At 42.8% G+C, this 14,234-nt stretch overlaps 1 protein-coding gene across 4 annotated transcripts in view; it reads left to right on the top strand.

Moving 5' to 3' along the window:
* RHOBTB1 (Rho related BTB domain containing 1) overlaps positions 1-13,827 on the top strand; it is a 66,622-nt gene extending 52,795 nt beyond the window's left edge. For all 4 annotated transcript variants that reach the window (XM_036336824.1, XM_036336825.1, XM_036336823.1 and 1 more), the window contains 5 exons: positions 1,357-1,475; positions 7,182-7,332; positions 10,910-10,998; positions 12,528-12,633; positions 13,388-13,827. In XM_036336824.1, coding sequence (XP_036192717.1) covers positions 1,357-1,475; positions 7,182-7,332; positions 10,910-10,998; positions 12,528-12,633; positions 13,388-13,557 — 635 coding nt within the window. In that variant the 3' untranslated portion in view covers positions 13,558-13,827. The remainder of the gene's footprint in view (positions 1-1,356; positions 1,476-7,181; positions 7,333-10,909; positions 10,999-12,527; positions 12,634-13,387) is intronic.
* The last annotated feature ends 407 nt before the right edge of the window (positions 13,828-14,234 follow it).

Here is a 14,234-nt window from a genome sequence, read left to right as displayed (position 1 = left end):
TAAAATACAGTTCATGGATAATTGGAAATTTTTTAATATGAACTAGATAGTAGACGATATTAGGGAATTATTTTTAACTAGAGGCCTGGTGCACGAAATTCGTGCACGGGGGGTTGCAGGGGTGTGGTCCCTCAGCCCAGCCTGCCCTCTCTCACAGTCCGGGAGCCCTCAGTGGATGTCCTACTGACGGCTTAGTCCTACAGACAAAGCCACAGTCTGACAGAGGCTCGGAGCAGGCACCCCGTGTGTGTGTGTGTGTGTGTGTGTGTGTGTGTGTCCCCACTGGGGCCTGCCCCCAGCTGTGTCGGAGGCTCAGAGCAGTCGCCCCGTGTGTGTGTGTGTGTGTGTGTGTGTGTGTGTGTGTCCTTGCTGGGAGCCTGCTCCCAGCCACACCGCGGAGGCTTGGAGCAGGCACCCCTCTGTGTTGATCTCTCAGGCTCCTGGCCACACCTGCGTGTTGTTCTCTCCCTTGAGTGGCAACCAGGGCGGGCTGGAAGCTTGGCTTCCTCCATCACCATGGGCAACCCAAGCCTCCAGCTCCGTGGCCGCTGCCATCTTTGTTGGGTTAATTTGAATACTCACCCTGATTGGCTGGTAGGTGTAGCGGAGTGACACCAATTTGAATGTTTCTCTTTTATTAGTGTGGATTTTCTTAGAAGTAATGATATGATTATCTAGGAGAATGTTCTTAGTTTTAGAAACTCGATAAAGTAGGAATGATGTGTAATACTATCTGTTTTATAATATAATTTATATAATAACTTATATAAATTATATATACACATATAGCTGAAGCAAACATGGCAAACATTAAGTGTGATAAATGAATTGTATTATTCTTTTTTTAAAATATATTTTATTGATTTTTTACAGAGAGGAAGAGAGAAAGATAGAGAGTTAGAAACATTGATGAGAGAGAAACATCGATCAGCTGCCTCCTGCACACCTCCTACTGGGGATGTGCCTGCAAACAAGGTACATGCCCTTGACCGGAATCGAACCTGGGACCTTTCAGTCCACAGGCCAACACTCTATCCACTGAGCCAAACCAGTCAGGGCTGTTGTATTATTCTTACCACTGTTATAATTTTTTGAAGTTGTTCATAATGGGGAAGAAAAAAATATTCCTCTTTTATGTGTCTTTATGGTTCAGAGAAGTTGTGTTGTGACACTGTGTGTAAATGCTTACTCCTTAATCCTTGGAGAACATGGAGGGAATTGGGTGTGCCACAGATGGGACACAAAATCACTCAATAAAGCTATGGAAGAGAGAGGACAAGAGACGTAGATGGATGAATATGGGTGCAACTCTCAATGAGGCTGACTCATGGTGGTGTTTCCTCAATCCCTGGGCAGATGTGACATTTAAGTTGGACGATGGAGCCATCAGTGCCCACAAACCGCTGCTGATCTGTAGCTGCCAGTGGATGTCTGCCATGTTCGGGGGGTCATTTGTGGAAAGCGCCAACAGTGAGGTACGTGCCTTCCGAAAAGCCTGAGTGAGTGTTCATGAACGTGCATGTGTATTTGTATAAAGTGTTTTATTAGCCAGATGACTTTGCTTCTTTAACTCCTTCTGTGAAATAGTTCCTTAGGCAGTGCCTGCGTGTCAGATCACCCTCTTCTTCGATCTGCAATTGTGAGGAGCATTGGTTATTGTTCACTTGTTATGTATGAGCACCTAAGTGCTTTCCGTGCCTATCCTTTCATCCCCACCGCTCTCCTCTCCCCTGAAAAACATGATCAGCTGTACTTTGTAACAGATGTCTCCAGGCATATTATCAAAAGCATATATAAGAGGGACAGAACCTATCTTTCCAAAGTTTAGGACAGTGAAATGTGTCTTCAGTCACTTATGTCCTAGGCTCAGCTCTGGCCTTAACCAGAGAGAGGACCTCAAGAAGCCACCTCCTTGTGCCATTGTCTCCTCATCCGCAAGATGAGGGATGCACTGGATTGCCATTGAGGTCTCCTTGAGCTATGTCTCTCTCTGTGGCTCTGCCTTAACTTGCCTTCTCTGAGAGTTTGTCAGCAGTAGGGAAACAGTAATACAGCAAATGGTTACTCCTCTGAACACATCTCTCAAAGTGCTTAGGTCTAGTGGAAGCCCCTTGGTTAGTGTCAGATGCTGGCCTTCTCTCCAAAAGAGGGACACTCTTTAGAGCAGAGCAAGTTGTACCTCAGAGACCCTGTATCTGCATCTTTTTACACACTCAGTTGGAAAATAAATAAAAATTTCATTCAAACACTTCTAACTTTAGCCTAGAGGTGAGCAAGCATTTTTGTTCAGTTTTGCAAGTATTTTTAACCATCTTTTTTTTTTTAAGAAAAAATATGGGGACACCCCATCAAGTTGATTGTCCTAAGAGGCTTTGCTTTGCTTATCTCAGCAACTCTCCAAACTTTAAAAAGAAATACAGAAAACAATGGCTAACTTTTGGAAAGGATTGCTCACACCAGAAATCTGAGCACTCCCATTGTGACCCAGGAGCCTGCATTTGCATCCCCAAGTAGGGAAACAGAATCCTAGAATCACAAGTTGGGATGACCAAGACTAGAGAGGTCACTGGGCCACCCCCCCTGCCTCCAGAACAAACTGCAGCTGCTGCTAAGCCAACCCCCAGCAAAAGGCTGTCTGCTGTTTGGAGAAAAGCATTGGAACTATCCTGACGACCTCTCCTGGTGCCTTTCAGCCATTGTAGATCAGGAACTTCTCACATGTGACAATGAAAAGGTCCCTGTACTGTCAGAGGTGTTCTGGGGAGTTATCATGGAGACCCCTGTAGCCTGTGGAGGCCCCCCAGTGAAGGAGCTGCGAGGCTTGCATCCCAGCTCCTACTCTGCAAGCTTGAGGCCTTGGGCCAGTGATCACCCTTCTGAGCTCATCTCCCTATCTGGAAATCATGAGAATAAGCCATAGTGTGGTCATGAGGTGTAAGAATGAATATGTGCAAAGCACCTCATCAACTGTACATAATGGTAGCTGTCAGGAGACTTATTTTGATGATATTCTTTGTCTCTTCCAAAAAAAAAAAATGTGAGGACGCCACTGATAAATAAAACTTCATCCTAAAGGCATTTCACTGACTTCAGTTCTCTCTAGATAAAGAGCCCAGAGGCTCGCTTCCCTTCTTTCTCCAGCTCACTGCAATGTGTGCTGATGGTGCTGTAGCCGCCTGCGATTAACCCAGCAGGGAGAAGCTGATCAAGGTCGGGGACCCAGGCACAGAGGGACACTGTGGAGCTGACCTCACAAATGCTAATCCCCTTTATCCCTTCCCAGAATGGATTGTAATTGTCTCCAGATTAAAATGTGCAGGAGAGGTGACCGAAGCAAAAACTTGGCAGCAAATGTGAATGTGCACGTATGCCTCCCCTGGAAATGACCACCTGTTGAGCACTCCCCCAGAAAGTGAGGGTCGCTCACCACTTAGAGCTGTAGCTAAGGCTAATAACAGGTATGTTTTGATCCAACCCAGCTCAAAAGACAAGGCCCTGGAACCAAAACCAAAGGTCTGTGCCGAAATTTCTCTAGCCAGTGTATGGCAAATGCCACATGCACAGACATTCCTGCCCTTTCCTGCTCCTTCTCTTCATATCCAGTTTAGACTGTGATCGTTATGTAATGTTGAACTCCTGTCTCAGCTCGACCTGGGGCACGTGGCCAGCCTCTCTAAATCTGTGTCCTCATCCGTAAAATGGGGATAACAGAGAAGGAGAGAACCTTCTTTAAAGGGCAGGCAAGGCAGGAGAGTGTGTGCGTAACGCATTGAATTTGGTGTCTAGAACATTTAAGAATCGTTAGTGACCATCATCCAACTAGAGGATTCTTGTTAAATGCTTTCTAATGAGGAGTTAAAGATCTTTGTCCCCTGAAAGCCCTAAGTGAAAGCCCCCAGTTTCCTTCCTGGTAGAGGTGGTTTTGGGGGTAGGGAAGAGCACTCAAGCGCCCAGTAAATGCTCCAGGGTTGATTTGGGTCCCTATGTGCACTTGGGATTTGTCTTTTCTAGGCCACCTTTTAACTCTGTTTTGTCCTGTGAAAATCTGACTTCCCAATACAAAATGCAGCCTATTTTTTGGCATTAATAGAATTCACATGCATATTCAGAAAATAATAAAATGTGCCCATTGATGTTCCTTTAACATTTTTTGTCATTTAATATTTAAGAAGACACTATTTTACGTATATTTTTCTCATTACTTTTAATACAGCAGTAAGCACAATTCTCTCCCCCAGAGGTTTGCAGCAAATGGTTTATTGAAAATGCATGCCAGGGTTGTAGTAAGCCATGCTCTGGATCTACAATACTTTCTCATCCTCTAGGAGACTGTCTCTAATTATAAGCCTAATAGTCTGAGCTGATCTTTGCAATTAAAATTTTAAACCAACTAAACTGGAATATGGAATGTTATTTAGGATAGCATTATATTCTCTTTTATTACTCTCTTTTTAAAAGCTACATCAAGCAGGTACAATGCAAAATTCTTAATTCCATTTCTTATGTCACTTTATATTATTTTTTAATTCTATAAAACAGTCTCTCCATAGTTAATCAGTTCCATTGTAAATGTTGAAATCACATGAATGGGCTTTAAAAAAAAACACACAAAAAACAATGAACTATGAAGGGGGAAAAATGTGTGCTCTGAAAGTGTTTTTAGTTTATTCTTATTTGCTGGTTACTTCCAAAAGTCCCTAACATTATTTTCCAAAAAGGGCCATCACTTCAAAAAAATATTAGTACCATTTAGCAAGAAGGAAGCAACAAGTCACGAATGATGACAAATGTCAGAACATTCCAAAGACACTGAGAGTTTTGGGGGCTGCTTGCTGGACTCTGCCATCTCTTAGAACCATGACTTAGAACAGACTCTTACAAAGAAAAACAAAAACCTGCTAAAGTAATCTGAATATTGTGAAAATCCATATCAGTGAAAAAGGAAAAACCTCAGATATCATTGACTCCAAATTTCTCCCCTATAACAGATGAGGCAACTGAGAGTCATAGAAGGTGAATGATTTGTCAAACATCACCCGGCATTGTAGTGACATGCCTGGCCTGCCCCAGACTCTTGCCCTGTCCTTCAAGCCCGTATTTTTAGAAACAGCAGACATCCTCCCCTCTGAGAGAGCAGGGGTTCACAGGAAGCCCTTGGCTTTTTATATTACAGTCACTAACACCTTTAGCACTTGGCACTTTGTAAAATGTGCACTGTACTTTCACAATCAAAATGGCTCCAATTTTAAAGTTTTACAACTTAATTAGCCTTCCATTATCTAGAAAATTGTACTAATCCAAACACCACTTTTGAGGGAGAAAATTTTGCCATGTGCTCACACATACAGAAACAATTGGGTGTTTAGAAATAAATCTATGTATGTATAAAATAAATGCATGTGTACATAAACATGTCTACCTATGTAAGCATGCACACAAGTACAACCAGTGTTAGATTCACTGGAATAGCAATTAATTACAATGCAAGGGCTTTTTATTTCAAAATAATATTAGTAATAGTTTCTACTTGCCAAGTTCTGTATGTTGCAGAGGTTATTTGCAATGGTCACACTTGTTAAATCATGGATGGTAATAACCGATATACCTTATTTATGGAATAATAATTGTTTCCACTGACAATACCTGAAGGAAGCAGGGGAGATAATTTTCTAAATATATCTAGGAATTTTATGAGCCCTTCCTTTGATACATTAGGGGGAAGTTCTGTCTGAAAGGATATTCCCTCTCTGAGGTGGCTGGTGGCTATACAAGAGAATAATAGAGAAGGTTGCTATGCTTGAAAACATTCTGGAACCACTAGAATACATTAGACATGAGGTGAGGGAGAGAGAGAGAAGGGAAGAGGGAAGAGAGGAAAAGAGAATAAAATTTGATATATAGTATAGATATAATTATATATAATTAGATATGTATATCTTTATACTATGCTGTAGAGAGGTTTATTAAATACCAGAATTAAGAAGCGCATAACTACTTATCCTTTTGAACTCAGAAATCTAATTCTTAAAAACTAGTAATGAAAGATGTAACCCAAACCTTTGCTTCCTTTGCCATGAGGGGTTTCCAATACTGCACAGCAGTTCTGAACACAGACTATAGAATTATATTCCCTGGGTCCAAATCTCAATCACTACTCACTAGCTCTGTGACCTTGGATATGGAACTTAACCTCCCTAAACCTCAATTTCCTTATCTGTAAAGTAGTAGAAATAATCATCTTTTCCTGTGAGGATTAAATTAGATACTGCGTGTGGAAAGCTTAGCACAATATCTTGTGCATAGGAGGCCTTTAATGGGGTTCATTTTTATAATCATCATTTTAGAAATAAACACCAGGGCCCATTTCATGTAGTTAGAGACCTGCAGCAAAGAACAGCTGCTGTGCAGTGTAGATCTCACTGACCCATGCCCCACCCAGCCATCCAGAACTCCCTGGCTGCCTAGCAAACGCCAGCATGCATTCACATGGGCAACAGCTACAGGTACTCAGGAGGGAGATTAGGGGAACCCTGCAGGGGAGAGGTCACCATACCAACCAGCTATTCCCCCAGAAGTCCCAGGCGAAGGGTGCTCTCAGTCTACTGGCACCTGGTAATGTTCCAGTAGTTCTGAATCTATGTGGTTGTGCCATAGGAAAAATAATTAAGTGTGTATATCATATTAGCATATATGTCGATAGAATGTTGGAATCAAGCCAGTCACTGTGGCAGCTCGGGTAGTTGCATATACTCTGCTTTGACATCTTAGAGATCTGGGCTCTACCGTGTGTCAGCAATAGTGTGGTTTGCAGCTCCCCCCACCCCCACCCCGACACCTGTCATGTTGCTAGGTTTTTTCTTTCCCCACAAAGGTACTTGGCAAGGAGGACTCATAATGTCATCTTACATTTACAACCTATTTGTCTGATTTATAAATCCAAATAGCCATTTAAAAATTCCAAATCAGGCTTTGTCAGACAGCCCCACGCTTTTGTCCTCTACAAATCAAACTGTTATGTTTAAAGCCATAAATAGTGAATGACTTCTAGACACAGCCTCAAAGCAGGTGTTCCAGACTTGCCAATCTCGAATAACACAGTTGGGATGTGTATAAGCAGTATAGCCTGAAAATGTGCCCACTGCTTTCTTCATCAGAACTCAGCTTTTCAAATAACATTTCAGGTATATCTCCCTAACATAAACAAGATGTCAATGCAGGCGGTACTGGATTATCTCTACACCAAGCAGTTGTCACCTAACTTGGACCTGGACCCACTGGAATTAATTGCCTTGGCAAACAGATTCTGCCTGCCACACTTGGTTGCACTTGCAGGTAAGGCTGATGACTCAGGCCATGTGGTGTCTGACTGTCATATTTATCAAGTTCACATTTAAACAAAAGTAAGATTTCCAGGGACTAAAACTTAATTTTTTTATCACCCAGTATAAGACAGTCTTGTACAGGATGATATGAACTGCTCAAATGTATCAGACAGCCCAATTCAATTCAACAAATATTTTTAAGCACCTCCTTTGTGGTAGGAACTGTTAGGTGATGCAAATATAAAAAGATGGATAATGCACGGCCGATCCCCTCATGGCCCATTTTCTCTGCACTCTACCTCATTTGTGGACCATGGAATTTGAAATAACACTGTTGTGTCCATGTCATCTTCATAATGTATCCAGACACAGTCTTTAGAAAGAGGCTATAGGAAGCAGTGGTTAAGAACATAGGCTACCCAGCCAGATTGCTTGGGTTCAAATTTTGACTGCATCATTTACTGACTTCTTACTTGACTTATCTGCTCTATCTCAGCTCTCACTCTCTTTAACATGGGGAAAATGGTATGCTTCCATGGAGCTGTAGGGAAGATTAAAGAGTTAAGATGTATGTATATATAAAGTCCTTAGAACTGTGTCTGGTCCTAGTCAGCATTATATAAGTGGTTTTCTTAAAGCTATTTTAGAAAATGTTCTGACATTGTCAAGATCATTTTGGGAGAAAGAATGAGAAAAAAAAGGGAGACTTGGCTTAACTTCTCAAAATCTTATGTATCATTTGTAGATTTGTTCAGTGGGTAAGCTAAAGCAGGTCTAAATAGGACATAGGCATTCAAATACCTTCCACTTACATTTAAACCTTCAGCTTTATTCACCAGCAGTGTCAGTTAGCAAGCCATTTGGGTGTTTATCGCTACATTTAGTTTACTCCTGTTAACCATGAAAGCAGAGATAGTGCCTGTTTTGTCTATTGGTTTATCTTCTGCACACAGAAAAGTGCCTGAGGATGTTAGGTTCTCAATAAATATTTGTTGAATCATTAAATGAATGTATGAGCAAACCAACCAGTCATGTCTGTGCTTTATTTTCTGTCAGTGTCTTTAGGAAAAAGATTTATTTCTCTGTATTCCACATTTCTACTATATGCAACCAATAGGAGGTCAGAGTCCTCCCCTCCCCTGCCTTCTTTCTCAGTGAGATAGCAAGAGATAGTTGAAGCATTGCTAGCTGATATTTTTAAAATATATTTATTTCAGAGAGGAAGGGAGAGGGAGAGATAGAAACATCAGTGGTGAGAGAGAATTATTGATCAGCTGCCTCCTACATGCCCCGCGGTGGGGATTGAGCCCACAACCTAGGCATATGCCCTGACCAGGAGTCAAACTGTGACCTCCTGGTTCACAGGTCAACACTCAATCACTAAGCCATACCAGCCAGGCACTAGCTGATTTTTAAAAAACTGTTTTTAACTAATAAACCTGAAGTCATAGGTCTAAATGAGTATACACTACTTTTTAAATAGTAACTAGGAAGCAGTGATGGGCAGTGTCCTTTTTCAGAGGTATGAGTTCCAAACCACTTGGCTGTTTTTCCAAGTATTTGTCCTTTAAGGATAAATTTGATTTTTTTTTTTAAACAGAAGCAATTTGGAGCCAAATCCATTGAACAGGGTTTGTAACCAATCTCAACACAGTGTCATTTTTGCTTAAATATTAAGTATGGTAATGAAAACCTGGAACTGATTTCTTCATAAAAGAAACTGACCCAAAGAAACCCTTTCCTATGAACTATAGACTTCTCTGTTTACTTTTGTTATTAAATGCTATTATTACTGTTATAATTATTTAATATACTAGAGGCCCAGTGCACGAAATTCATGCACGGGGGGCGTAGGGGAGTCCCTCAGCTCAACCTGCACCCTCTCCAATCCGGGACCCCTCGGAGGATGTCCGACTGCTGGTTTAGGCCAGATCCCTAACTGCTCTGCCCTGCCAATCTGATCGCCCCTAACTGCTCCCCCCTGCCAGCCTAATCGCCCCTAACCACCTCTGCCTTGGCCCCTGCCACCGTGGCTTTGTCCAGAAGGATATCTGGAAGCTGTCCCATCTAATTAGCATATTACCCTTACCCTTTTATTAGTATAGATGGCTTCCTAAGATGATTCCTTTATACTATTTGATGTATACTGTTTAGTGTAAGGATAGAGTGTTTAGAATCTTGTTTAAAAATCAGCTTCTGGGGTGAAAATGCTTTGCAAGACAAAGTGTTGAATAAATATCAAGGAATGGTGAGGTTACCTCAAATTAAAAAGCCCGATGACTTCTCTGGGAAATTTAGTTCCAAATAGCTCTTATTTTTCAAGCGAGCTGAGGAAGGGTGTGCCAAAGAAACCACTGAAATCTAGATAACTTATTGACCAGATAGAGGCATATTGACCAACAAGAATGTAGAGCCAGAGCAGAAAGTAAGCATGATTCAGCAACATAGTGGATTAGAAGAACAGATGCAATGATAGAGATGGAAAAAACAAACAAACATAGTAACATCAAGGAGCTAGAAACACGGGGCCTAGACTATCCACTCCCTGTCAGTCCCAGAGGCAGGTGACAGCCTAAACGGAGGCAGGACAGCTCAGTCTCAGAACCACAATTTAAATTCAGGTTTGAAACATTGGACATGGCTCACAAGCAGAAACAGTTCTCCCAGCTGGGTTAGTGTTACTTCTGGCTGACAGTCATTAGAATCTAAGGGGCTGAGCAATATGTGGTCCATCTGCAGCTGTTAAGATAGACATACGCATTCACATTTTATTTTATTTTTTATTTTTTAAATTGATTTCAGAGAGGAAGGGAGAGGGAGAGAGAGATAGAAACATCAATGATGGAAAGAATCATTGATCAGCTGCCTCCTGCACACCCCCTACTAGGGATGGAGCCTGCAACCTGGGCATATACCCTGACCAGGAATTGAACCCTAACCTCCTGGCTCATAGGTCAATGCTCAGCCACTAATCCAGGCAGCATTCACATTTTAATTCCCCATATGAACTCGTTCCTGTTACTCATTCTCTCCACTGTCAGAAAGTGTTGAGATTTGGAACAGGGTGAGTGGGGAAACTGTCAAACAGGAAGAAACTAGAGAGTCTAGAGGATTCTAGAAAGGTGCTGGACTGTGTAGAGCAGCAGGTCCAATAGGATTTTTTTGCAGTGGTGGGGACGCTGTGCTTCTGCCTTGTTCAAAACTCATGTGGCTATTGAGCACTTAAAAGTGGCTGGTTGTGGCTAAGGACCTGGGTTTTGCATTTCATTTAAGTTTAAATTAATTGAAACTTAAATAGTCTCATGGCCAGGAGTTACCATACTGGACAGCAAAGGTCTGGAGGAATCTGGCTCTTTCAGAAGTGCTAACTAGTGTCCTCAGAGTCATAGGTGCAATGGCTGGAGACCAAACTCTGTACTGAAGGGCCGCACATCAGAATGGGCCTTAGGTTCCGTTAGGATGGCTGTTAGCACTGTGCTCCATACTTCCTCCCCTCTTAGGCGGCCCAGCACCAGACCCAACCCTCCAGGCAAGATGTCTGGCTTGCAGAGGATGTTCTAACTTTCTCCTGTCCCTCTCTTCCCCAGAGCAGCACGCAGTTCAGGAGCTGACCAAGGCTGCTGTGAGTGGCGTGGGCATTGATGGGGAAGTGCTCTCTTATTTGGAGTTGGCCCAGGTTTGTAACAATTTGCTTTTCACCTTTTTAGTGTGTTCAACCAGTTCATTTAATGCTGATAAAACATTCCACTGTTGCATCTGTCTAAATAAAGATGTCACCACTGAGTCACAGAGGCCCCCTGTGTACACTGGGAAGATCTGAGAGTTTTACATTTCATGCACCATTCACCCCGCTGGGCTTCCTTTGAAAAAACAACAAGGACCTAACCCCTGCACCAGCCGCATTGTCCCTCGAGGCCCTAGCTTTGCATGCAGGAGAACAACTTGGGGCCGTCTAGGGGAGGGATTTGTCTCTCCTTTGTAAAATTCTTGCACACTTTTTGGCCAAGATCTGTTTCTAGGATTCAATGAAGTCCCGCTAGGCCCCACGTCTCACTGTGGCTCTCCAGGGTTTTCTAAAATCTGGATTTGCTAACACTGATATTGTGATTCTGTCATCCCAATACACACATGCACTAGGCTTTGGGGCAGCTGGGTGGGACCCTGATCTGTTGCATTTTCTAATTCCATGGTATAAATTTCCCAGCTGGCCAATTTTAACAACATCAAGTCGCTGAATTCAGAGTAGGGAAGAAATATCCACAATTGTCTCTCCTGAATAGGAACAAGCCAACTTCAATATAGCACTATCTTAATCCTACTTTCAGAAAGAAATCTAATATCAAGAGAAATTGGAAGCACCAGCTAAAATTGTCCATGAGGTTGGGGTTGTAATTTTCAAGGAGTTTCTTGCCTTAGTTTCTGAGGACTTTGGTTTTTCTCATGGCCTTTGTTCAAGGCCATGTGGGCCCCAGAAGAAGCCAGACTGTAGATTTCAGGGTCTTGTCTAATCCAAGAAACGTCAAGAGCAACAACTAGAATGGATGTCTGAGAAGGGGTATAGACCAAAAGAGTGAGGGATGGGAGGAGACCTTTCATGTTTGGGAAGCTGTCGTTTTTTTGAGCATCGGGTCTTTTTCCGTCACAGCCACCTCAGTGTCACCTCCCTGAGCACCTACTCAAGAAAGGAGGGGTGAAGCGTTTGGATCCCTCCCATCATGCCCACACTGCCTGCTCTTATGTAACCAAAGGACAGGTATAGGACAGTCACACATTCCACGGTCTCCTCTTTCAGATCTTTGGCTCTGAAAGCTGAGCTCTGACATGCGACACGGAGTATTGCGTTGCCCAGGCTTCCTTAAACAGAGATGACATCGCTGTTTTCTGGTGTTGGCTGGGGCCATTCAGAGGCCATGGCCACTTATCACACGAGAGGGCCAGGTGGTGGGGTACGGGAGGGCAGGCGTACTTTAAACTCCTGATCTGATACAGTGATTATTTTTGGTGCACCTATCACAGGGGATAAGGGAGGGGTGTGCCAAAGGCTATACTTGGCTGGAATAGACCACAGCCAAAGCCAAGACAAGGTGTTTACTGAATTACTATACAGGCCTTTATTTCTCTCCCCCCTACGGTGGCTTCCTATTTGTTTGTATCCCCACTTTATTAAAAAAAGAGGCGTACCCACTTTTGCTCACTTCCCTGCAGTTCCACAATGCCCACCAGCTGGCTGCCTGGTGCCTGCACCACATCTGCACCAACTACAACAGTGTTTGTTCCAAGTTCCGCAAAGAGATCAAATCGAAATCTGCAGGTGAGCCTTCGGGGTCCCCATCCATCCCATTCTTATCTCCTCTGACTGAGTTGATATCCTACTTGCCCTTGAGAAGGAACATGGGCCACAGGAAGCTCGGGGAGAAATTCTGGTGACTGGCTGGTGGTCACATACCCATGTGACATGACACAGGGATTGTAGGTTGGGGGTTCTCTTTGGAGGACTTTGTGTTTGGAGGGTTTGGGTGGAGTGGGGCTCACGGGGCCCTGCCACAGAGCATGCTGAGGTTGTCAGCTCAGCCTCATCTAGGGCGGCAGGCTTAGGAGCAAGCTTACACTATATCAAGTGATCCTGGGTTCCGGTTCTCTGTACCCAGCTACATGAGTTTAGGGCAAGTAATTCTACCACTCAAAACTTCAGTGTCATCCAGCTGGCATGGCTCAGTGGTTGAACATTGACCTATGAACCAGGAAGTCACGATTTGATTCCCAGTGAGCCCACATGCCCAGTGGGAAGCATGCAGAAGGCAGCTGATCAATGATTCTCTCTCATCATTGATGTTTCTATCTCTCTCTCCCTTTCCCTTCCTCTCTGAAATCAATAAAAATATATTTTTAAAAAGAAAACAAAAAAAATAATGTCAATGTCACAATCTGCAAATGGTCTTAATATTGTTCCAGCACATCAGGTTGTGGATAATCATGCATGTGAAGCATTAAACAGAGAACCTAGCTCATAGAAGCAATCGATGCATGAACCGCAGGTATGATCATCCACCCCTTTTTTTCACCAGACAACCAGGAATACTTTGAGCGCCACCGGTGGCCCCCTGTGTGGTACCTGAAGGAAGAAGACCACTACCAGCGGGTGAAAAGGGAAAGAGAGAAGGAAGATATTGCACTAAATAAACATCACTCGAGACGAAAGTGGTGCTTCTGGAATTCATCTCCAGCAGTCGCCTGAGGAGGAAGAGGAGGAAAAGTCAGTAATCCATCACACCCTTTTGAAAGCACTACTGTACCGTTAGTCTTATTATTAGCGATAAGCTGTAGGTCAGGTTTCAGGCACTGGTCTTCCTCCACTTTTGTGCATTTATCTGGCTGGGATCAAAGCACAAGCTCACCATCAATGAGCCTGGACAAAAGGGAAGTTGACAATGCTCACTGCATTCCTTCAACTTACATGTATATTTTTTTGTTAGAAGGCTTAATAAACCTTAGTCCGTTTTGGGTGGTTTTTTTTTCTTCTCTCGTTTCTTTTTATACAAAGGAAAAAAAACAATTCAGCTTTCATGTTGCAAATTCCAATTTGGAAAATATTTTTATATGGTCTCTTGTATTTTGTTGAAATGAAAATACTATGTATTACTTTATTTTACAGGCCACAAATTAACCATGAAGTCGCCCTGTGATTCTCTGTTCCCACATGATCACGGAGCGTTATTACATAATTAGAGGGTTAGCCTTTTGTTGTGAAGTAAAGGGTTGGAATAAAACTCCCCAAAGTGCAAGTTAGAGAGTGTTTAATCTTTGTTCTGCCAACTAACACTGGTATAATTACCAAGTCAACCCCAAGAACGTGTATTTACAATATTTGCCGTGTAAGTGCTAGTAATTATATGGTTATGTGTGCCATGTAAA

The sequence above is a fragment of the Myotis myotis genome, unplaced genomic scaffold (genome assembly GCF_014108235.1).
Source record: "Myotis myotis isolate mMyoMyo1 unplaced genomic scaffold, mMyoMyo1.p scaffold_m19_p_15, whole genome shotgun sequence".
Lineage (NCBI taxonomy): Eukaryota > Metazoa > Chordata > Mammalia > Chiroptera > Vespertilionidae > Myotis > Myotis myotis.
Note: the sequence above shows the minus strand (reverse complement) of the source record. Positions and strands in the feature narration are given on the sequence as shown.